The sequence below is a fragment of the Anopheles nili genome, chromosome 2 (genome assembly GCF_943737925.1).
Source record: "Anopheles nili chromosome 2, idAnoNiliSN_F5_01, whole genome shotgun sequence".
NCBI classification, from domain to species: Eukaryota; Metazoa; Arthropoda; class Insecta; order Diptera; family Culicidae; genus Anopheles; species Anopheles nili.
In genome coordinates, this window is record NC_071291.1 from 16,125,003 (window position 1) to 16,148,282 (window position 23,280).

The 23,280-nt window shown below is 49.8% G+C and overlaps 4 protein-coding genes across 4 annotated transcripts; 1 reads left to right on the forward strand and 3 right to left on the reverse strand.

Annotated features, from left to right (window-relative positions):
• Window positions 1-1,330: 1,330 nt before the first annotated feature.
• LOC128731588 (uncharacterized) lies at window positions 1,331-14,802 on the forward strand. The gene is made up of 5 exons (XM_053824718.1): window positions 1,331-1,525; window positions 1,594-1,820; window positions 11,824-12,183; window positions 12,267-12,409; window positions 13,184-14,802. The coding sequence occupies exons 1-5, from the start codon at window positions 1,331-1,333 to the stop codon at window positions 14,767-14,769; spliced, it is 2,511 nt and encodes an 836-aa protein (XP_053680693.1). The 3' UTR covers window positions 14,770-14,802.
• Window positions 14,803-15,134: 332 nt separating this feature from the next.
• On the reverse strand, window positions 15,135-16,421 carry LOC128730652 (uncharacterized). Its single transcript, XM_053823730.1, has 2 exons — window positions 15,945-16,421; window positions 15,135-15,872 (listed from the first exon to the last, which is right to left on the reverse strand). Exons 1-2 carry the CDS (start codon window positions 16,419-16,421, stop codon window positions 15,135-15,137), a joined length of 1,215 nt encoding a protein of 404 aa, XP_053679705.1.
• Window positions 16,422-18,462: 2,041 nt separating this feature from the next.
• On the reverse strand, window positions 18,463-19,853 carry LOC128731508 (uncharacterized). Its single transcript, XM_053824634.1, has 2 exons — window positions 19,713-19,853; window positions 18,463-19,655 (listed from the first exon to the last, which is right to left on the reverse strand). The coding sequence occupies exons 1-2, from the start codon at window positions 19,851-19,853 to the stop codon at window positions 19,245-19,247; spliced, it is 552 nt and encodes a 183-aa protein (XP_053680609.1). The 3' UTR covers window positions 18,463-19,244.
• A 503-nt stretch (window positions 19,854-20,356) lies between these two features.
• On the reverse strand, window positions 20,357-22,125 carry LOC128730663 (odorant receptor 4-like). Its single transcript, XM_053823741.1, has 7 exons — window positions 22,108-22,125; window positions 21,699-21,861; window positions 21,421-21,622; window positions 20,997-21,242; window positions 20,807-20,906; window positions 20,482-20,742; window positions 20,357-20,413 (listed from the first exon to the last, which is right to left on the reverse strand). Exons 1-7 carry the CDS (start codon window positions 22,123-22,125, stop codon window positions 20,357-20,359), a joined length of 1,047 nt encoding a protein of 348 aa, XP_053679716.1.
• Between the last annotated feature and the right edge of the window lie 1,155 nt (window positions 22,126-23,280).

The window sequence follows — 23,280 nt, forward strand, 5'->3', positions numbered from 1 at the left end:
CCGCAGGAATGAAGCATAAGATTTATGTGGCCAGATTGCAGCCCAACAGCAACAGGTCGATGGTGGGCGCTTTCCTCGGCGGCTTGCAGATTGATATCTGTAATTAAGTGCACTGCCGTAAGAAACAGGCACCCTTTGCGATGGAATCCACCCTGTTCGCCATTTGGAATAGATGGTGGCGAATGAGGGAGTTATTAGAGAGAGAGAGAGAGAGAGAGAGAGAGAGAGAGAGCGCGAGAGAGAGAGAGAGAGGGAGGCTAAAAATCAAGATCAAATCCCAAGGCAATCCGGAGGCTCGTCCACGTGAAGCTGCGAACGAATGGGTGACTCCAAAGTCGGTTTCCTTTTAGTTTTCGTGCCTCCAGTGTGGTTGTACTTGTGTAAAATGTGCACCACGGATCCGTGCCACGCTGCAGGGGTCGGTGACAGCACGACACAGCAACAAAAAAATGAATACGCGACTAATGAAACACCGCTTGGGAACGAATTCTTAGCATTGTGGATCAAAATTCCCCGTCATTGGTGCGGAAATTGCTCTCAAATGCGCGCCGCAGGCTTTCAGGAAATCTCAGAACACTCGTGGGCCCGGTTCTGGGTGAACAGCTCGTAGGCACACGTTGGGTAATGAAGGTCACGGGGTGCTTTTTTGTCCATTTCCTAATGTCAGCTTAAGAGCCGTAGGAAAAATAGTATGTGCGCCTTCTTTTGCGCAATGCTATTCGCACGGACCGCGAGTTAGAAGGTGACAATTCAACCACTCGACGAGCTTCTGTGAAGGGCACACCCGGTAGTCGGAGGGAACAATTGCCGGAACCGTAACGGGGCGGTGATTTGGTGCGTGACCTGGACCTGGTTTTCTAATTGCCTTCGTGACATCTAGGTGCAAGGGTGCACCGTGCCTTTTGCTGAGATTGAACCGATTGTGCATCGCTTCCCCCGTTAGAGGGTGGCCTTACAGCTTGGTGCTCTTATTTCGAGCCGCCGATGGATATCGCGTCGGAGATGTTAGATATCCGCGCTTTAGCGTGTGTTGTGACGAGTTCTTCATCACGGGCTTTAGGTTGGTTCGTTGGTGTTGGTTCGGTTTATAAACCCCTTCGTAATTGACTGCTTTCTTGCACGTGCTGGCGCAAGCTAATTATGTCACCGTTTCTAATTAGATGAACTTTTTTAACGTGCTTTCTTTCCTCTTCTTCTTGGTTTAGCCAATTGCAACGGATAATGAGAAGCAGTGCTGCTACGGACCGTTCCACACTGTAGCTAGTCGATCGACAGAGACGCACACTGCACTAACAACAACTCAAAACAGGAAGACACCAGCGCCCGCAAGATGGCGCTTCGATTGCGTAAGGATGTCCAGAAGGCGTCCTACTACGTGTGGTTCCTTGGCGCACAGGAGGCCAAGGCACTGCGAGGCACCCGGACGCTTCTACCGATGATCCCTCGCATGGTAGAGAAGGCAAAGGAGCAGGAACCACTCAAGGTGACATTGCAGGTGTCGCACAAGGGATTGAAGATCGTGCAGGTAAGTCGACGCTCTCTTGGAGGTTGTTCCTGACACATTGAGTGATCATTGGGTTTATCTCACCATAGGGCTCGGCTAAGCACTTCATCCCACACGGAGCCATCACCTGTTCGGTGCAGACAGAGGACATCGTGGCCTGCACGTTGCTGTTGTACAATCCGGCCACCAAATGTCCGCTGCACGTGCACGCGTACCGTTGCGACTCGGAACACACCGCACAGGCCCTGCACGAGCAGCTGCAGGTGTTGATTAACCGGCCGGAAAATCAGAAGCGATTCACTGAACTGGAAGCACGGTAAGTCTGGGGAAGTTGGTCGCTTTCTTCTATCTGCAGTCGTCGCGCGCGTCAACCTCATTTGCACCGCAAGATGGCTGGGGTGGTGAACGTCAGAAGACCACCTTCTGGGAGGCGGGTGTGAGTCGAATTTTCCGCAGACCGCATCGTCGCGGTTTTTATGCGGTCGATTTGTAAGGAAAGCCGTAACAGTAATATAGGGCCAAGCCGGGCAGCTGTGGCGTAACGAAAGTTCCGGCGTTCCCGTTACAGGAAGCTCCGGAGCTTGATCCAGATCCGACCGAACGGAGATGCGCTTTGGTAGAAGCGAAAAAAAACAAGCTGACCCACTTGAAGGGAGACCCCGGGGTTATCGGGAGCACCTGGTGCCGGAAATTGGGAACAGTTTTTCGGCTGCCAAACAGTGGCTTATCATTTCCGATGCATTAGTACGGTCCGATGCAAGTTAAATTGGGTTGAGGTATTTTTTTTTTCATTCGTTTTTGCTCGCGTAACGTTCCGTAGTCTGTTTCTTAGCACAGCGCAGTTGTTTCTCGCGGTGCACGCGTCTCTCGCGGAATAATGGATCAATTTGCGGCTCCGTGCGGTTAACGGTATGGGAAATCTATCTAAACGCTCCCTCTTCGATTCACTTTTCACCGATTTTCACCGACCACACGATCGTTCGTCGGACTAGAATCAATCCATCATAAGCGCCACGGAACTCGTGGCTTAGTGCGTAAAATACGCGAAAGAAAAGCAGCAACACCACGCAATGAAACCGAGCACGTTCTAGTCGCGGAGGTGGTTTGCCCATTTTCACCGCTTATGGAGAAAATCGCTCGTCGTGCCAGCTGGGGCTGATTGATGGCTTGCCCCTCTATTTTTCCCCAAAAAAAGTTGGGAAAAAAATGAAAAGAAATGGTGCGTAATTAGAAACCCGCTCGAGTAATGCATTTTCGAGCAGGGCACGAGATTGCATAACCAAAACGCTCTGTACTAGCGGCAACACCGCCATTAGTAGCGCTCTTGCGGCCAGTAAGAGAGAGAGATTTTTGCGATGTAAAAAATAAAAAAAGAAAACAACACGAAACGGGATACGCTAGATATGAGCGGCTTGACGAAACGCAACTTGCACAAAAGGAGGGAATATCGTTACGCGCACGCACGCGGGCGAAAAAAAAAAGCAAACCGAAAGTCCCCACTCCCAGGGGAAAAAAGTAGGAGCGGACAAGCGAAGAAAAGCGCGAAGGAAAAGCGCGGCCGAAAATGGCGAAAAATTATCTCACGTGCAATTAAAAGCGGCGAAACGTATGGATTAGTGTCGGACACTCGGTGCGCTAATCGTTGATAGAGTCGAGTGCGCACTTCAATCCGAGTTCGAGCCGCACGTTCGCACGCCGGGATTGTGGCGCGAAATTAGAGAAAAGCTGCCAACACCAAGCCTGGTCGGTTGGAGCCCGTGAATGGTTCAGATTGACCGCATTTCTGGGGCGACGTGCGTTGACGTTTTTGACGTTTACGATCGTTTGTGTTTTTGTTTCGATAGCGAGGGCTTAAGCGAGCCTTCTCGGAGGGGTCGGACACCTGCTACAGGGAGTGCCCACCGATGGGTGTGTAGTGGAATTTAGTTTTCTTTCCACTCTATAACAGAGACACCCTGGTGGAATAGACCAGGTTTCATGAGGTTAGACGAACCTCATTGAAAGGCGACACGTACTCGAGCATGGTCCTGATGTTTGCACGTTAAAGCTCGTTTGCCAAGCCTCGATCTTTCTCCCTTTATTACTGGACCTCTCACTCGCTGCAGCAATTACCCTTTTCGGTCGCGGTTTGTCTAATTACCGGCGGGCTCGGGCGCGCTTTATGGTTACAAGCCCCATCGCTGGGACGACTTTCGCGCGATCCGATGGATTTTTTTTTCGCAAAATCTGCTCGGTGACACGTTTTGCACCGTGGCAGATGCCGCGTCCCAATTACGGTTGCATCACACCACGATAGGGCTCGCAAGTTTTGCGCTGGATCGCTGAAAATATGCCCGTCATTTACCGACCCGATCCGGGGTTGCGATCGGGCGACAACTGTTGCGTAACGAACATGGACGGCACATCGAGCTTTTGGTGGCCGAGCCCAACGGTGGCGCTTCTGTTGATAGCCCTCCCCAACAGGGCGTTACGTAACGCCCGCCTTACCGATCCTAATCGGGATCCTCTGGGCGCGGGATTGAGGTTTTGAGGCCGGAGCCCGATTCTGGGCGGCCTATTGACGGACCGATACTAATCAACGCTAATCGTGATTCAATTCTTGCCCCATCGGGGAGACTTGTTTTCACGTAACGGACCTGTGGATGGCAGAGTTTTGACACTCCCGATCCGAGTGTCTGGAAACTCACCGATGGCCTGCTTCGGAGTACGGAGTGACATAAGCATGTGTCTTTTTATCCGAGCATGCCATGCCAAATGTGTGAAGACTCTCCCGACTGGACAGAAATGGCGTCGGGACCAAAACCCACCATCTCCAAATGGAGTTGTAACCAATGAGAAGGTGACGTTCCCAGAGACGGAAGAATTCAAAATATGCCTGCTGATTACTTTGTTTACGGCCACGCATTTGCTCATAAACGGTGGCACTCGTTTTTTCGTCGTTAATGGCGACGTTCAATTTAAGTGCGTTTTGATGTTCATTTTTGGGTGTTTTTTTTTTCTTCTCTAGAGCTCTTGCTGAGGAACGTAAGGAAATCGCAACATCGGACGCTTAACTACCCTCATTTGCATGGTTAATTTTATTGTCGTGTGCGTTTGGTTAGGTATGGTTTTCCCGGAGCAGTTCTCGTCCACCCTTTCGAGGTCATTGGCCATCGCAGGTTTAGCTGGAGATGGTTGGCTCCACCGAGGGTGCGAGGGTGGTTTTCTTCCGACGCAACCGTACACGCATCAACCCATTGTCCGTGCTGACGGTGGTTGTAGGAAAGCTCGCAGGAGTTGTCTTTTTACGACGCTTACGGATCAGGTTCGGGTTGTGAGTAGAGGTAGTGCCGTTGGTGATCGATTCGTGCGAACCCTTCACGGTAGTTACTTCCATCGTCTCTAACGTGGAAGCTTCATCCACGTATAGGTCCTCGTAGTTCGCGGACGTGGTTGTGGGTGTCTCTTCTTCGACTTCCTCAAAATCGGCAGGATCAGTCGTATTGCTGAGATTTGTTGCCATGGTTGTTATCGGAGCCAGCGACGTCATTGGAGTCACCGACGTCGTCGGAATCCCTGAAGCTGTCGAAGTCAACGACGTCGTTGGAGCCAATGTCGACGTTGGAGCCAAAGTCGACGTTGGAGACAATGTCGACGTCGATGTTTCGTTCCCCTGAGGACCTAGTGGTACTGTGACGTTCGTTGAGTTGCTGGATGTCGTTGGATTACTCATGGTTGTCAAAATTGAAGCCACCGTTGATGGTGCCGTTGTTGTCGACCCACTGGAAGTATCCACGTACATTGGAAATGAGTATAGCATACCGCCACCAAACACAGGAGCCCTGTAGGCGTACGGCGCGAATCCGTTGATTGAATATGCCGAATACGGAATTATTCCATCCTGATGGCGGAAGTTTAAGGAGAGTTTGCGAGATGATTTACGTGTTTAATTAAAGTTACGCCTCGCTTACCGAACGAAGCATAGTTGGAGTTGTACGAATCATCATAGTAGTCGTAGTAGGCCGGGTGGTTGTTCCACGGGGTGTCTAAGATCCGGGATCGGACCGTTAAGAACATGCGAAATCTGGAAGAGAATAAGCATACTTACCGAGGGAGCTTCTTTCAATTTCTGTAACACACCGAACTCACGCATTAGAGACTGTTCTGTTGCTAAGTGTGCTGGAGCATGAGACTTACCTGCGGCACTCCGCGGGCCAGTGTCGTTGTTCTAGACTGCTGAATGGGGAAAAATTGAGAATGAAATTTGTCACACCTTGAAATTCGCTACCGTCGAGATACACCGTTTGCTTTGCGGTGGTTTGAAAAGACGATGAAGTGTCACTAACCTGCGATCCAACCTTGCCCGTTGTAGTGGGAGTTCGAGCCGTCTGGGGAAGGAGAACGTATTTTTTATAATTGTTTTCAAAGAAGATCGATTTAACACTTACCGTAGCTGCTCGAACGGGAGCTACGTTGGTGATCTGTAACGGAAGAGGTATTGAAATGTCTGAATCTGTTTCAAGAATAGAACAGCCTTACAGCATTTTTCCCCTTTGTGGTCGTGTAAACCAATTAAAATAAATGAAAAAACGTAGTGGAAATAGAAAGCATGCGAATTTTCATTAGGAACACTACCTGCCCGGATCGTTGGGTCGTTGGGCCTGCTTTCGTAGTCCCGAACTTTGGTGTAGTGCCAGTTGGTTGATTGACTAACTGCACCAATAATAATGATGCAAATGACCCAACAAAAATTGTAGATTAGAGCTCATTTTGGCTAGCAATCACATGTTCGAAACGTACCTGTGCAGAGCGTTTTGTCGTTGTTGCCGACTTTCCAGGCGTGGTGCTAGGTGGGTTGGCTAACTATACCAGAAAACATGAATGAATAAGGCCATAAAGAGTTGTCGAGTCGTATGTACAATTTCTTATATCCATTACGTACCTGTGCAGACCGCTTCACCGTAGTTGTTGATTTTCCAGGCGTGGTACTTGGTTGGTTGACTTGCTGTAAAGATATTGATACGAAGAAGTGAAATGCTGTCGTGCTGGCAATGACGACCCTCGAATATTACCTGTCCAGAACGGCGGGTTGTAGACGTCGACAGGCGAGGAGTAGTACCACTCTTGACGGTTGTCTGCTATTGAGAGAAAATTTAGAAGGAGCACAAAAAAGCACATACATACCATTCATTCTTTCGAAGTCTCCTCTCATGCAAAACAGCTAAAACCTACCATTGGAGTTTTCACAGTTGGGGTCTACATTTCGAAAGGAAAAATCTACAATTAACTGCTCGATCGGACTGGCAAATTGCGGCTCACTTACGATCGCACTAGCAGCCTTAGCCGCCCAAGAGTTTGAAAGAGTTAACGATTTCCATTGCTTGGAAGTGGTAGAATTTTCCCGGCCGACGTCCTCACTGGGCACGGCATCTTGTGTAGAATGCTGATGGCGGAGATGGTCATTTTTCAACAATGTCCTTCACAGCCACAGGGGACAACTTACCTGAGCCTGGCAACAGATGGCAAACGCTAGGAACAAAACGAGATTCATGACTTTTCGTTGGACTACTTCGTTCTACACTGGGGCATGTCTCCAACCACACTATTCAACAATCGGGCGTGATCGTTCAGTTTAAATCAAGTGTTGGAACTGAAGTCCTTTATTCCAGCACTATTCCAGCTAATGGCGAGTATTCTGGGCTTCAAAAATATGTTTTTGAATCTTTTTACTCGGTGTTAATCGGGAAATAATGATGCAGAAAATTATTTGCCTCTTAACTGCCGTTTGATGATGTGAAAGGAGCGAAAGAGAAAAGTGACAGGTTTGCACGGAATGTGCCAACAGCGGCAGTATTGTGCAATAAGACGTGTTTCGAATCTCAAAATCACATTGACAAAAGCAAGTTGGAAAATTATTCTTGCTCAACCTAATAATTAATTGCTCCCGGGTTCGCTTGGGCAACCATTTCTCGGCACCTGTTTCGTTTTTTTTTCTTCTGCCTTCCACGACAAAATTAGCCTTAGGCTGCGACGAACAAAAGCGCCCGTAAGAGCTAATTGTTTCGAGGACCCGTACTTATCCGCGCCGAGCGATTAGCATATCTCGATCGAATTAACGCGGTTGCACCATTTCCCAGCGATGGCCTCCGCCGGCGGGCCCTACTGGGCTGTGAAAATGAAAAGAAATCAAGCGAGGTTTTTAAATCCATTAAAAACGCGTCACCCGCTCGCAGAACTTGGTCACGGCACAATGGCGGTCCGGGCTGTTTTGGGGCCCACTTTTTCCAAATCTATCTCGAGGTGATCTCATTACAAATTACAACTCCCCCCTGGGGAACGGCTCCCAGTGGCCCAGGTCACCCTCCGGTGCCACATTTCCAGGCGATGATATCTCAACCCCACGCCCGCTGGGGTGGAGGGCGCGATAAAGAAACGAAATCAGTTAATCCACCCCGGCCTTCGGTGTGGTGCCGCTGGGCAAGAGACAGGGGAACGGGTGGTTAGCAGGGGGTGAAGGTGGATGGTAGAGGGGAAAGGGAAACCCAAGATGGGTATGGCAGATGAATTGAATGGTTGTGCGCGCTCTCGATGTGGTTTCGTTGCGTTTATTTCGTTTTCATGTTTTTCTTGCATTTTCCCTAGCCTCCCCCACCCAGCGGGCACCTTCGGTTTCCTTCGGTGAGTTTTTTTTTTCCCGAGCCCAAAGCTTGGGGTGCCTTCGCTTGGCGCCATAATTACGGGGTGATGGATTGAGAAACTGTTCATGCTCTTGTTTCTGCCTCTCCCTGGAGTGGGAGTTGGGAGCGAAGATGCGCTCTGCGGCACGTCCTCGGGCCATTGTGCCTTATCTAAGCTTTTTTCTTGTTTTACTCCGTAAATTGAGGTCAACTGCGGGAGTGCAGCTGGTTGAAGTGTTTCTCGATGCCACACGCTCTTAGTAGGCTTGGGTTTGTTTTGTGACAGAACACGACCAGGTTGCTTTGATGTCGCTAGTGTGCATAGTTTAGTTCATAGTTCATTTAATGTGCAACCCCGGAAGACGATCGAAAATGGGCTCACAATGCTATTCACCAACGCTGCATGCCGCCAGCTTTAGCGCCCTTAAGTGAGGGCTTAAGCATTCGCTCGATTGCTAAACAAACAACAAAATCAAACACACAAAAAATGAAACAAACCCACTCCAAGTTCACGGTACACTCGCGAGGGCGTGACCTCACGTTGAGGGGCTCGAAATTGTATAACACGCGATCGATCGTGGTTTCGCTCAACTCCAGCACGTGATCGGTGGCACGATCCCTACCACAAGGTTCGACCTAACAGTCCTCCACGAGCTTCACTCACAAAAATCGTGCCCTACGATTACCCGCTGGAAATGGGAGCTTGCGCTTTGGTTCGTGCGTGTGCCATGGTTTGTTTCGTGGGTTGTGTTTTTTTTCGATGATTGGGTCGGGAGCTGAATGGCGAGGGCTTTTTTTTTGCTCGGGCCGGAAAACCACCGGTTTCGATTGTTAGGGGAGTGTTTGTTTTAAAGTCCACGTCACGACACTGACGAGTTGACAGTTTGGAATGGGTGCGACGCATCGTGTGGGTCATTTTTTTTCGCCCTCCAAACGGTCCATCAGACCTCCGGAGAAACGAAAAACCACGGGGAGGCTGCGCAATCGCAACAATTAACAAATAGCCCAAGAAGAAAGAAAAAAACGCGAACGAACTGTGTGCAGAAAAACGGATGTGAACTGATTTTTGGGGTGGAACTGAGAGCAAAAAAAAAGTATACACATCTTAAGAAGTGAAACGAAACTCAAAATCTAAATTAGAGCAGCCACTTTCGTTCGAGCTGGTCAGCCGACCGGCCAGTCGGCACATTAGCATGGTTGGAGATGAAATTTCCCAATTTACCATCCCCGAATGGAGCTCGCTAAATATTATCGTATCGATTTCACGCGCACTGGGGGCAATTGTTTCTATTGGGCTTTTCTCCCCGGCACTTTCACCCCGGTGGGCCAAGGTGCGTGCGTGCGTGCGTGCGCGCGTAATTAAACGTCAGTTAATTCGAAAATTTATTTGCCTTTGCCCATTGGCCGCCCGTCCGAGTGGAATGGGGGGATCTGAAAGCGCATTTTGGGATCGATCTCAACCGAAAGCTTACTCGCGGCACAAAGGTTCAAACCTTCCGCGAGGACGTTTCACTTTCCTTAGGGGCCACGCAGTCGATCTGCCCAGGGGGAGAAAGGCGCAAATAAAACAACCGCCGTGTTACGAATTCGCCAGCAGACCTTTCGACTGCGGCGATCGCACGTTTTGGCACAATATCCGTCCCGACGGTTCGTGCGCAACGGTACGCTATCGGTGTAATAAAAACGCTCTCCTCCAAAGGGGTGGGTGCAATTTCGGAGAAGTGTGGGACGTGGGGCTTTTGCGTCGGTGACGAACCAAAAAGGAAGCGTCTAACGAGATGGACGAGAAATTGGTTTTCCCTCGTGTGGCATTCCGTCCGACGAGGGGGTTCGTCGCTTAAATGGCGTTCAAGTCTCCACCGAGAATCGTCACATTTAGCGGTGGGTAAAGCTGTTTTTAAGCCTCTCTCTCTCTCGCACTCGTTTTGTGTTTCTCTTTTTTATTGCCCCAGCCGATTGTAAATGCTTCACAGGTCGTCCACTTCCAGCAGTGGAGCGTTGTAAAACAACGCTCCAAAGTTTGACGTGCAATCATTATTAGCCCATTTTAAACCCCGATTGGATTGGAACGTATCGATTGGGCTCCGGCGAGGTTTCGCGCGAGTTGTGTTTCGTCAAACGCTAGCCCCCGACGCACGATTGCCTTTTCCGAGGCGCGTGTTGCGTAGCCCTTTTGCGTGGATGGAACCACCGTTTGGTGACGGTGGAGCGTTTCGAATTTCGATCACCGACCGCGTGTCGGAACCACGCGCCATAAAGAATTGCATAAGCGCATATTTCAGAACCCCGACAACGGTGGTTGGCGTCCTTGTTTCGTGCTTTTTTTTGTCTTCATTATTATCATATCTGTGAGCGTTTGTTTTTTTTTCTTCGCCGTACGGTTCGCGAACGATTGTTCGTGCCCTCGTCGGAACGATCGCTGATCGACATTCCACGGGCAGCGCGTGCGCGTTCATTGACGGCCATTGGAGTTAGTGCGAGATTTTATCAATTGCGTGCCAACGCGGCCTGACCGGCCATTGAGCAAATCGGACCATCGGTGTGCACATTACAAAAAAAAAGTGAGTGCGTTGTTGAGCAAAGAAGAAGAAAACGAGGGTAGAAAAAAAAGAGCATAAAACGGTTGCTTCAAGCAATGGCCGCTCACTTTCCATTTTCTTTCCCGTTCATCGTCTCACCGCCCGGCTCGGGTGTTGGCATGGCACGGAGGTAGGTTCCATTTCCGCCACATCCCTTCGCAACGGTGCTTTCGCGATGCGTTGGGTTGCGTTGGGTTTGAGTTTCTTCTTGCCTCCGGTGCGGGTTTCCCTCTTCCAGCGGCTGCTGCGTCAAGTCCGCGTGGAAAGTGAATCTGTCGTGGATGGTGGCCTGGGATTTGGGTCAACGGGTACGAGCAACCTGCAACGGCTCAAAACCGGCCTCCTGCCTGGGGCGAGGGCCGAGGACACACGCTCCTCGTGGCACTTGCTCACGGTGCCGTTGTGCGATGGATCGATGGTGGAATTCCTGTGGTGGACGATTTCGCACCACCGGAGATTTCTCAACCAACGGTTAGGAAACCGATGGTCGCGCTCGCGTCGAGTGATTGTCGCCATGTTGTCAGCACCGTCCCGGCCTAGATGCCGTCCGTATCGAACTCGGTCGTTCGAACCGTAACGAACCATTCGCAATGGGGGCCTTTGGTTTGGGCCTTTGCCGTGAGTCAGCAGAAGCACAAGAGGACACCACCGTGGCACCACTTCGAGAGCGAGCGCAATCGGAATTAAAACCGTTCGCCGTCTTTCAAGACGCGCGTATGTTTGAATGGGACCTCATCAATTTATCACCTTCGTCAGCGGCAAGCATTCCCATCGGGGCTCAAGACACGGCCACACTCACGTGAAGCGCGGGTTCAGCCGTGTTTTTTGGGAAAATATTAATCATCCTCCGAATATCACGCGAGTGGTGAAAATTTCACCCCTTCTCGAGCGCATCGATTGCGTTTTGACACTCGAATCCGCGCGCGAGTGTGTTTCACTTTCACATTTTTTTTTGCTCACCCCTCATCGAAAGGGGTCGTTGTCGCGCCCTTAAGTGCCGCCTGAGGGCACGGTAAACATTCGCTTCCAAAAGCACCCCTCCAGATCGTTAATCGTGGCCTTTTTCGGTTGTTCTCTCCGGCAGGTTGGGTTTGGCGGCTCAATTGACCGGTGGTGGTCCAGGGCCGGTGGTGGATGGACGTAAGCGTGCAGTCCGACGGTTCGAGTCTCCACGACGTTTCCCGGATTCATCGCACGGAAGTGACACCGGTACGGCTAGCACGCGTGAATCCGAGTGTTCCGAGGATCAGCAACATCAGTCGCAGCATTCACCTACATCAGGACCTGTGTCGCCGCTCGTCAGTCAGTCAAAGTTGTACGATTCCTTGGCGGCTGAGCTGCGAGAGAAGCTGAGTGGAGGTGTTCCACTGCTGTTGCCCACGAAGGACGCTCCTGAGCACAAGAACCACGGACCTCCGGCACAAACTGATGCTGCTGCACGACGGTAAGTACGATGCCGTTAAGAACTTCGACCCAGAGCACAGGGTGATTCTGAAGGACTCGTTCCATTACGCTTCATTGTGACAGATTCCGGAACGGATGTTTGGCCGGCTCGATCACCCCGGTTACGGGTGGCAACCAGAAGCACGGCGTGTCGTCTCGCGGATCTTCCGGCATCGGTTCCGACCTGGCCCCGAGCCCGGAACGCCACGAACCGCAGAGTTCCAGCGGTAAGTAAGCTCGTTCTCTTCTCGTTAGCGACCATGTGAGTGTTTCGTGAACCTTGGGCCAACCTGAACTGCGATGCCCCCTGGCGGCGACGGCGGTAAACGTGTTAGGCCGCTTTCTCACGAGGTTAATTAATTAGAAATGGAAAAGCGGGCTCGCGCCGCGATTTAGCATTATTTATTCGCTTCTCTCATCTGCCGAGGGCCACCTAGTACGCGGTGTAAAACGCGAAACAAGTCAAACCAGCTGGAGGCAAGTAGCTACTGTCGCTTGAACTTTCACTCCATGTACCATTCAGGGGCAGAAGAAGGCGCAAGATCAATTTGTTTGCTTTCCATCGGCGGCACACTAATGGGGTGGGTTGTACTTTGGAAGCAAAAACTGCATACTATTACTACCGGTTAATGTGGCGGCGCGCGCGCGTTCGGTCGCACGCGTGTGCATCAATCCGTTTAGGAACCTTGGAGGCATTTCCCGTGTGGATGGCCCCCCCGGCGAGGCGCTTTCTAATGATGCAATGTTCCGACGCGCAAAACAACCGGCCATTGTGGCAGCAGCAACCAAAGAAGCAAAAAAAAAACAAACGAAACTACAATCATGTTCGTGTTGGAAGCATTAAGCAACAAGCGCAATGCTCGCAACAAGCGCCATTCGTAACAAGTGCGAACATCCTGCACGCGAGTCGTTGACACCTCGAGCGGGTGGTTTTAGTAAACCGCTGGTTGTAGTAAACCGGAGAGTGTGTAATTTCCTTGTTTTGCATTCCCGTTTTTCAGAAGACGAATGGGTGAACGACCAGGAACCGGCCCTGAACGGGTCGGGGCAACACCACTCTGGCAGTCGGCGGCTCGATCGCTATCTGGATGATCAACCGGTGACGCGTATGAGCAAGTATCGGGATGCGCCGCCTCCGACGACCTATCTGTACCCAAATGTACGGGACGAGCCGGGTCGTGGACGACACCAACGCTCCTCCAGCCGAGAGGAAGACCGCAGTCTGCAAGGATCGGTGAATTCACGCGAGGAAGAAGTGAAACCCATCATCACCAACCACACGCCACGGTATCGGAACGCGTTCAAACCGGTGGACGGATATGGGCTAGAGGACCGGAAGAAAAAAGTCGCCCAGCTGGAGGAGAAGTACATGGACGAACGGGACGGAGGTGGTCGACGAAGTGGCCGCTATCCAAATGCCGATGATCGCGATCGTGGAGAAGTTGGGTATGAGTATGGCAAGCCAACGCAGCAGCACGTTTCGGGACGTTACTTCGAGGATGAGTACGAACGGGAGCGATACCGCGAGAACCTAACTGATCGGCAGAAGTATCGCGAGATCTCCGCCGACAGTGGCAAATACCGTGGGGAGCGTCGTGGACCAGCTCAGGTGGCGTATGCCGATCGAGTCGACTACCGCGAGTACTCGCCGGAGCGCATACAAGCGCCTGCACCGGGCAGAACTAGCAAGTACACCCGGCCGGATCACTTTGTCGAGCGGCAGGATTTCAAGGTCGAGCGAGAGGGTTACCGTCGTTCGCCACCAACGCACAAAGCTGGCGATCGACTGCGGTACGCTCATGACGATGAAGAAGATGACGGAGACCGCCGGCAGATGTACAATGAGCCTGAGTATCGCGAGGAGGCACCAAAACGTGGCGGATACAAGCTGGCGGACAAGTACGAGGAGCGCTGGAGGCAAGAGATGTCTGGAGGATACGCTGGAGAGCACGAACCTGTCTCTGGCCGGCGATATCATCGCGAGGAACCACCACCGAAACACGGACAATCGACTACTGCTGCGACTCCTGCGATGGCTGACTCGTGGAAGCCGGAACCACGCAAAAAGTCCGTCGAGATACGGACCAGCTCGCCCGAGTCCACGATGCACCGTATCTCGCCGAAGGACCGTTTCCAGACGGCGAAGGAGAAGTTCCAGCAGATGGAGCGTGAACGTCACGAGCAGGAGCGACTTGAACAGGAACGTCTCGAGAGGGAACGACTGCTGCATGCCAAGCGTCCTCAGGCCGAACACGCACCGATGGTTCGTCGAGGTTCGCTGGAACCTGCGGCCGTCAGTTCGCACGAGAGTAACGGCTGGAGCTCGGATGAGGAGCCTCCAGCACCGAGAGGACATCCGCGATCGAATGGAAGCCTTAATGGATCGGGTTACCGAGAGCTGACACCGGAAGAGCGCTATCCGGGGTTGGATCGAGAACCGCGGATGGATGCCGGACGTCGCATGATGCCGGCCAAGAGCTTGACTAACCTCGTGAAGGGCTATCGACACAGTTACGCTGAACCGCGTCCTCCTCCAGTGTCGCGTAGCAGCGGTCGTGTCGGTTTGGCAGCTGTCAATCCGTACTAGAGACTGCGCAGGACAACACCGACCAACAAATACTCTGCCGCATGTGCGTTATATATGTTTTTTTTTTGTTTTCGATGTGCCTTATAGTGTTTATGGTATAAAACAAATATTTAGCCACCGGGCCGGGTGAGCGATGTACATTGCCGTATGCTACGATTCTACTACTATATGAACAATTCCCTAGAAATAAAGCCACATTATAGCCGAGGGGCAGGTCGTTCAAAAACCGTTTGCTGTCGTTCGTTGTCGCTAATGTTATTGAGAAAACTGTCCTCATCCCCCACTAGGGTCTCTGGTGGTGTATCTGCAGCTTGCTCGAAAATCGAACACTAAAGTACCTTAACGCTACCATCAGCCTTGCAGGATCAATACACGATACAGTTGATGTCGGATTTCTTTTGAGGATAGTAATCGGCTTCATCTAGCAGGCGTGTGACGATTCGATCCAACTCGAGGTTCACATAGCACAGATAGATCGCTCCACTGCCCACGATCACAAACAGCGTCGCGAACATGGCGGTTAGCGTCATCCACAGCCACTGTTCTGACGATACCATCCGGGTGTCTTCTGGCACGCTAGCTGATGGGCTGGTCGAAGAGATAGGAATCGAGCTTTCGGTTGTTTGTGTTGCTGTTGTCGGTTGGCTAGAGGACGGTTGCACTGAAGTGTCATCTCGCGGGGCGTTAGTAGTCGTTGTGGTGTGAGTTGTACTACTCGCGACGGATGCTGATGACGTTTGTTCCATAGAAGTCGTTGTAAACTCCTCGCTTGCTTGGATGGTTGTTGATGTCGTGACGCCATCGGTTGATGAGTCGGTTGTCGGAAATGTTTCCTCGGTTGTTAATGTTGTTGTCTCAGGCGATAAAGTTGTTGTTGTCAACTGTTCAGTCGTTGTAGTTTGCTCAGTGGTCGTTGATGTTTCTGGTAAAACGGTTGTGGATATCGTCTCAGTGGAGGCCGCCTCAGTGGACGTTGGTGTAGCTAAGGTAGTTGAAAACTCATCGATAGAGCTACATTCGTCCGTTTCCACCTCGTAGTTGAATATGGTTAGGTATTCAATAGCCAAATCACTTTTCGCGTTGATGTTTGCCTCGATTTGAATCTGCCAGTCGATGAAAGAAAGAACTCGTTTATAGAAGCGAAAGTGAAGACGCACGTGATTCTGTAGCATTACCTTCGCCTGTTTGACGGTTTTATTGAGCCTCTCGCGAAAGAATCCCCATCCTTCGGTAGACGAGCCCGTGCGCCATACTTCAACCAATGTCGGGTTACTTTCAGGATCCACGCGCTCCAGGTCGAACACGCGTACCTCTAGCGTAGCGCCACTATCGAACACCAGGTTGTACGCCATCCTCAGCTCAGTGTCCGTATTGAAGGCGTACGTGGCAACGGTTTCACCGCAGGTAAGTCCTTCCCACTTGTTTGAGAGGTAGTACTGTGCTTCCGGCCGAAAAGGATCAAAGTGATCCGACTCGTCGTACCGCTTAACAACAAACTCCTGCATGTAGTCGCATTTGCGCAGCGACGTCAACGTTGCCTCGTCAAAGTCCACCTTCGTGCAGGAGGATCCCTCATCATCGCCCTCTGCATGGACTCTCTGGGAGGAAAGCACCATCACACAACACACCACACCAACCACTGTGATCTGCATTGTTCTACGGTACGATCTCACCTCTCGTAAAAAAAGGGTCTCATCCAACTCGGCCGGTAGAAAGATGGTTTCTTTTTAGCGCCACTGCCAACGATACTGAGACCGCAGACAAAGTGGTAGGTATGTCTCGTGAACGTCAATCACGTTGTTACCGGACGTTCGCCAGTGACGTCTCTATAAATCGGTTATCGAATGTACTCACTGTCACCACTCGATGTTTAGGGCTTTGATTGATAGTTTTAGCTGTTTATTACTCGCGTGGTTCAGTCGGGAACAATCCGAGCGCGCAACATCGTAAGAGCGCCAATGCAATACGGATCTTACCAGAACAAGCTCAGTTACCGGACGGACATCGTGACGCTCGAGTACTGACCTGCCGAGCGGCGTTAAAACCCGCAGTACTACAAATCGATCATCTTGGCTTGGAGTCTAGATATATTTTTTTTGTATAAACCATCACGGAATGCAACGATAAGGCCGCTACTCCAGATTACCGCTTTCTTAAGCTAATGCGATCGTCAGGGAAGAGCATTGGCTTCGCGTCACTGAGGTGTTCGACTTAACCTGGAATGAGTGGGCTCTGTTACGACAGTGAACTGAAGTAGGACCCCCACCCATACGGCTATTTCCGCCAACAACAGTCTCGATTGTCCAAGGAACCTTGCCCTTTTTGAGTGATCCAATAGTTGCCTTCCAACCCATCGACGGACCTTCCAATACACAACGCATGCCGCTCCACTCGATGGCTGTGGCCGGATTAATGCGATTGATCTCCCTCCGATAGACACCTTTTGACATACTTTACCATTGCTTTGGCCTTTTCCACCACGGCAAAGGTTTATTGCCATCAATCATGGCCGGAATGGCGAGCTGCCAGTGGACAAACATATCACGCATCAAAGCAACCTGGCAGGTGAGACGACGAAACCGACACCGACTGCAATCTCGGTTCCTTGTGACGCCGATAACAAACCGCCGTTTATCGTCTTCGACCTGGCGCATCACTCTGCACGCTCACACAGCAGTAGTCGCACTGATAGCGTGCTGCAGGTGAGGTGTCCATGGCCAACGCAAGAAACGAGCCCTAACCTGCGGCAGAAAGTAACTGCGATACTGCCAGCTTATCGGTGCGGTGGTTATCGCGCTATCGGTGTTCTATCTATGCGCACCGGCGATCCAGGATTACGCGCCGATCCTTGGCCATCGTATCGATGTGTGTGTGGTGTAGTCTGTAACCCATCGAGTCGGATTCTGAGCTTGAATCAGTCCCCAGAGTGACACAGAACCAGTGCGACATGACGAATCCGTTTGTGAGTGAACTTCCGGTTCCGGTAGCAGGTTTATGCGCTGTCATAGTCCTCGTCCTACCTGCACTAACCTCCGGGTATGTCATCCAAGCGGCGGTTGATCCATCGACACCACAGGAGCTAAACGTCAGGACGAACGCCGAAACTGCCTGGATGGTGACGGGTATCATCTTTATCGTGCTGTTCGCCGTTGCTGTGATCGTGTGCATCTACCTGTGGTTCCTGCGCAACGCGAAAGTGAAGGAACTGCGCCAGCTAGAGCTCGCCCACGGTCGCAAGGATAACCGGAACGTCTGGTACGGTGGTGACGGTGGCGGCAACATGTGAAGTGATTTCCTCGCGTTCCGACGGGCTCCGGTCCGTTTCGCTATCTTATCGGAATGGCGATGGAATTCTACCCGTAAAACCTCGGGTTGTGTGTTTCGCAACGTGCGATGACGAACGGTTTGGGGGCGTATTTGGTGGGGCGCGTTGTTACCGATATCTGAGAACTGGAGAACGATTTCTGATGGACAAAGTGTGTCAAAAATTGAGTGAGCGAATAAACCACGAATGTTAGAGCTGGCTTCCAACGCATCCGCAAGGTGTTCGGAGAGTGAGCAGAATGGCACCGTGGATTGTTTCGAATAAGTGTGCCGTTTGCTTTATTTTCTGCCTCTAATACACATTTAAATATTATTGTTAGGTTCAATATTGTTGTTATTGCTGGTGGTTAACATTCCTTACGCTTACTGAGCCCCGGCACGACCGGACGCTCCCTTAAAAACCCAAGAGCACCAACAAAAATGTAAAAAAACAAACGCCAAATGTAACACGGGAAAGGACACAACTCCTCCTGGAAGCATCGTTTGCGCGCGCGTCGCCGATCGCGGCGCGGCCAACTAAATACATCGAACTATACAACGTAAACCACGTAATGTGTGTGTATATATATATATATGTATGTATATGTATGTATGTATATATCACAATCGGTTCCGCAAGACGCACGGCAATGGGCCAATCCAACGGGCTAATGTTCCTAACAAGGTGTAATAATCGAGCCAGTTCCGGCCGATTCGTTCGTTTCTGTGCTATTCCAGTTTTGATGGAAGACCGACCGCTTTAGCCGAAAGCGCGAATGGAAGCCGAAACGAAAGCAGATTTGTACGATGCAGCAAACAGCGGATAGAAGCTACAATAAACGACGGTTTTAGCTCGGTGCGACCTGAAGAAACGCCCGGACGCGTAACGTAACGGTGGCGTTGTCCTTTCAAGCAGCTCGCGAATGTATAATCAAGATCCTTGCCGCGGAAACGCACCTCGCAGGGTGTATCCTTTTTTTTTCTTTTTCAATATATCTACGTATGTATGATCGATAGAACAGTAAGTGGAGATAATATTATTTGCACACGCGTTTTTTTATCATAAGCGTACGGTATGGGCAAGTTCCCGAGCAGTGCCCGGTGTCCTTGCCATCGTTGCCGGAGTCGTGCGGTTGGTGTTTGGCCTGGGTGCCACTGACCCAATGTTGTCTTTACTTGGCGATCTTTTTCATCTGATCCGTCTGGTGCTTCATCGAGTAGGTGGCGTTGTCCGCCTTGTACAGCAGCGAGTCCAGTTTGCCCAGTTGGGCTGACATTTTCTGGCCAATGTCCTGAGCGGCAGACTTCGCCACTGACGCCTCAGAGGCGGCGTTCAACTCCTTCATGTCGTCGAGCGTATCCAGCGCGTCGTTGATAGTTTTCCCTTCTGGGGCTGTACCATCTTCGGTGGATGCTGCCGGTTCATGGCTCGGTGTGGACGGACGAAGCTTCAACAGACTCGTCAAGCTCCCGCAAGCCACTTTGAACTTGTTTATCTTCTGCTGCGTCGCGGTAAGGATGCTGTTCAGCTCATCCATCTTACCGGACGTGCCCTGCATGGACTCGTCCTGCAGGTCAACTTCCTGAAAAAAACACCGACGTTAAACACTCCGAAGGAGGTATCAAAACCACCTTCCTACCTTCAACTGCTCGGTGAGCTGCTCCTCGACCTCGGTTTCCTGTCTTAGCTTCTGCTTTTCCTCGAACTCCTCTCGACTGGGATGGGCCAAGCCCAGCAACTCCGCTCGCATGCACTCGTACTCGTAGGTTCCTTCCGCCATTGTACTGCTGGTGATTGTTCGATGCACTCGGTTCGTTCGTTGTTTCGTTCGCTACGGTGGACGCTACCTAATGCTAAGGACCTGCAATCCGCCTAGGGGACGCTTTGTTTTGGTGCGAAATTACGGGCTACGGGCTACGCGAAGGCTACTACGATTTGGTTAACCTTCGGGGTGCAGGACTAATGTCAACGACGTATTGATTGTAGCGCTGGCGACGTATTTCTCTGCATCGCACGCACTGCGCATGGTCGCTGTTTGATGCGATGAAGGCTCTTGGGGAAGGTCTTTGAAACGGTCGGTACATGATTTCAAAATGGCGGTTGGGAAAATTGCTGCGAAGCGGTAAATTTATTAACACACATAGTGGCTCATTTTTACTCTCTTGCAATAAAATACAACCAAAGCTCGTGGTGAACGTTATACTTATTTTATTGGGTATTGAGCGTTGAAATGTCCTGTAGCCTGGTGTATTCGCTAGTTATTATTTCGCTAGTTTGATTGCCTTACTGTTGATTGATTGTTTGCAGTAAGGTGAAGTACGAGTAAGATGTGCTAGAAATCTGCAATTACCATTATAAAGCGCACCGTTAATCCTTCACAGTAAATGTGCAGCGACGTTGAAACTTACTCGTTGGAAACTTTGCAGTGTGACCATGTAAAACTTTGACGCTGTAACTCCTGCGGGCTTTTGCGCTTTCACCATGAACGTGAGAATCGTCTTTTGTAGGGCTGGATCGCTTAAGTACCACGGGATGTTATAGATGTGATCCGCCACCAGTCTCGCCTCGTCTGTGATGTTCTGTGCGTACCAGCAGAAAAGATAAAGCTGCAGAATCGCACCCGGCAGGTAGGTGATCGTTTTGACGGTGTCCTCGTTCCAACCAAACACCTGGCGGATAAAACACGAAGCTATCAGTTAGAAGCACTCGTATTAAGCCACTGTGAGTACTCACAATCGTCAGCTCATACAGCACCACACAGACAACGATTGAGCTGGTTAGAAATTGTACCATTAAATAGAAGCTGAATCCATCCTCGAGCTGATCGATCAAGCTACCACGAAAAAAGGCGGAAAAGGCACTGTTTTACTTAACAATCGATTTAGTTCTTTCTGACCCCTCGATTTGACTTCGTACGACTTACGAAAGGTTGCTTTTGTGCTTCAAAATGATGCGCTTCATCTTGGCGTGCAGGTCCTTACTGGGCAACCCGGCACGCAGATCCAGCTCTAGCTGATCGATTTCAATTTTCAAAAACTTAAACATGGTCGTTATGTGCATTGCCAGCGTGGCGAATAGGCTGTCGAAGCCGCTAAGCGTTAGCGCGAGAATGTAGACCGCGACCAGGATAAAAATGTACGTGAGCGTAAAGCTTGTGCTGCTTTCGGTGCTATAAAAGAACCTTACAACGTTAAACAAACGATGAGTGGTTTTATGGCAAACTAATGCACATTTCGAGAGATGCATTGCATTTTTTTGCACTTCACATGTTTGAATTATATTCTCGTTGAAAATTGAATTTTAAAATGGAATTAGATGTTTATCCTGTCCTACTGAAAGCCGCTTACCTTGCCATATAGGGTAAAGTGGTGGTATAGTTGGTATCGTGGCTTGAAAAAACGCGATGGTACACCAGTTTGAACAATGGCAGTGATGCATACTCTACGCAGATCAGTACGAAAGAAGCCGTGTAGATGATAACGAATATGCGGCTCTTTTTAGCGGTTTGCTTAACAAGCTTACTAATCTCCGCTGAATCTGATTTTTGAACTGATGGTAAGGAAAGAAACGGTGAAAGTGAAGAAATAGCATTCAGCTGAACAATAATAGCGAGCTACAAACGTACATTCCGTCCACTCCGTCTGCAGCTGGTTTATAAGGCTAATGATTTTCGCTCTCTTGACGTTGCAAATGATCATCTTCAGATTCGTCAATAATATCTCCGTGATGGGTACCAACACCGCGACGAACTCGATGAGATTCTTGGTATCCACGAGTAAGTAGGTAAACTACAAATGCGAAAGGAAATCGCTAATATTGGTAGTTATGAAACATTATATAAAATGTTTGTAAAACGTATTTACGCATAATAAATGAATAAACATTTCAAATAAATATCATAAAGCTTATTTAACACAAATCCGTCAATGTTTCGTGTATTGCATACATTTGGGCGTTTAAAAATCCGTGAACATAATAAGAGCTTACGAATTTTCCTTATCAGCTTATGTTTCCAATCTCTTCCAAAATCTTACCTGTGGTACACATAGCATGATGATAGGAATGATAGTTAGAAACCAATAGATGATGCTATCAACTCTCGAATCTTGGATTGTTGTAGCGAAACAACGGGTAGAGTAGAGCATCGCTTTCAAGACGTAGCGAACCTCGTGTAAAACCAAGCCTTTCTCTGACATTTTTCCCATGACAACTTGCAATCCGAAATATTAGTTACTTATTGCACTCAGTGCCACACTAACAATACAACGGTTTTTCTAGAAAGGGACTGTTTTATACCAATTCCATCTTGAACTGCAACCTAGGACCTTTCCTTGTAAATTTGTTGAAAATTTGATGTCGTTTGTTTTAAATTGAAACCTAATCACCACCGAACCGGGAACACCTGCCACAATGTGGTGCCATACGCTCTATTTACCCACCAAATCCATCCAGCCAATGCATCAAGGAGCTATTCGTTTGGTGGTCGGGTGGATAAATATTGGATAACATATGGAGATGTTTAATAACACGACACTTAGATACGAGAAAGAAATTCAGTTTTAGAAGGGTTTTGAAAATTTATCCGTAAAATTTGAGAAAAAGCTACTTGTTATTTATAAAGGTCAGTTAGTCAAACAAACAACAGAAAAATAGCTAAATAATGATTGTAAAATTCTTCGTGTATCAAAACTAATTGATTTTGTTTCCATTCTTAAAAAAAAGGATTACCGACGGATTGTGGCTCACCACTCATCACTCTTTCTGCCCTTAATTGTACATTGCCAAAAAAAGCGGCACGGGATTGAGCAGTAATGAATGTAACTTTTTTGGCTTCTCACCAAACCCGTACGGGGATTTCTTGTGACCTGCTACTGGTCCACCGATAATCCTTATCGAAAAATGTTTCTGTTCACCGGGCGTGTAGCGGAATTGTTTGATGCTAACCAATTAGCTTGTTCAACGGTTAATCTGCCTCATTCGCGGAAGCAAATGCAAACCCGCGAATTATCATCATGCGATGTCAACGGTACGGATTTACGTGCCACAATAAACACGCCACGCCATGTACAAGTCATGCTATCGGTTGCAGAATCGCTTAACCACACGTGATGATGCACGAACGGCTTCACCGTTGATATGGTTGTAGTTTGGCCCTGTTCCCAGAGTTATCATCGCACGCTAGATGCCTATCAGGACGGGCGTCCGAT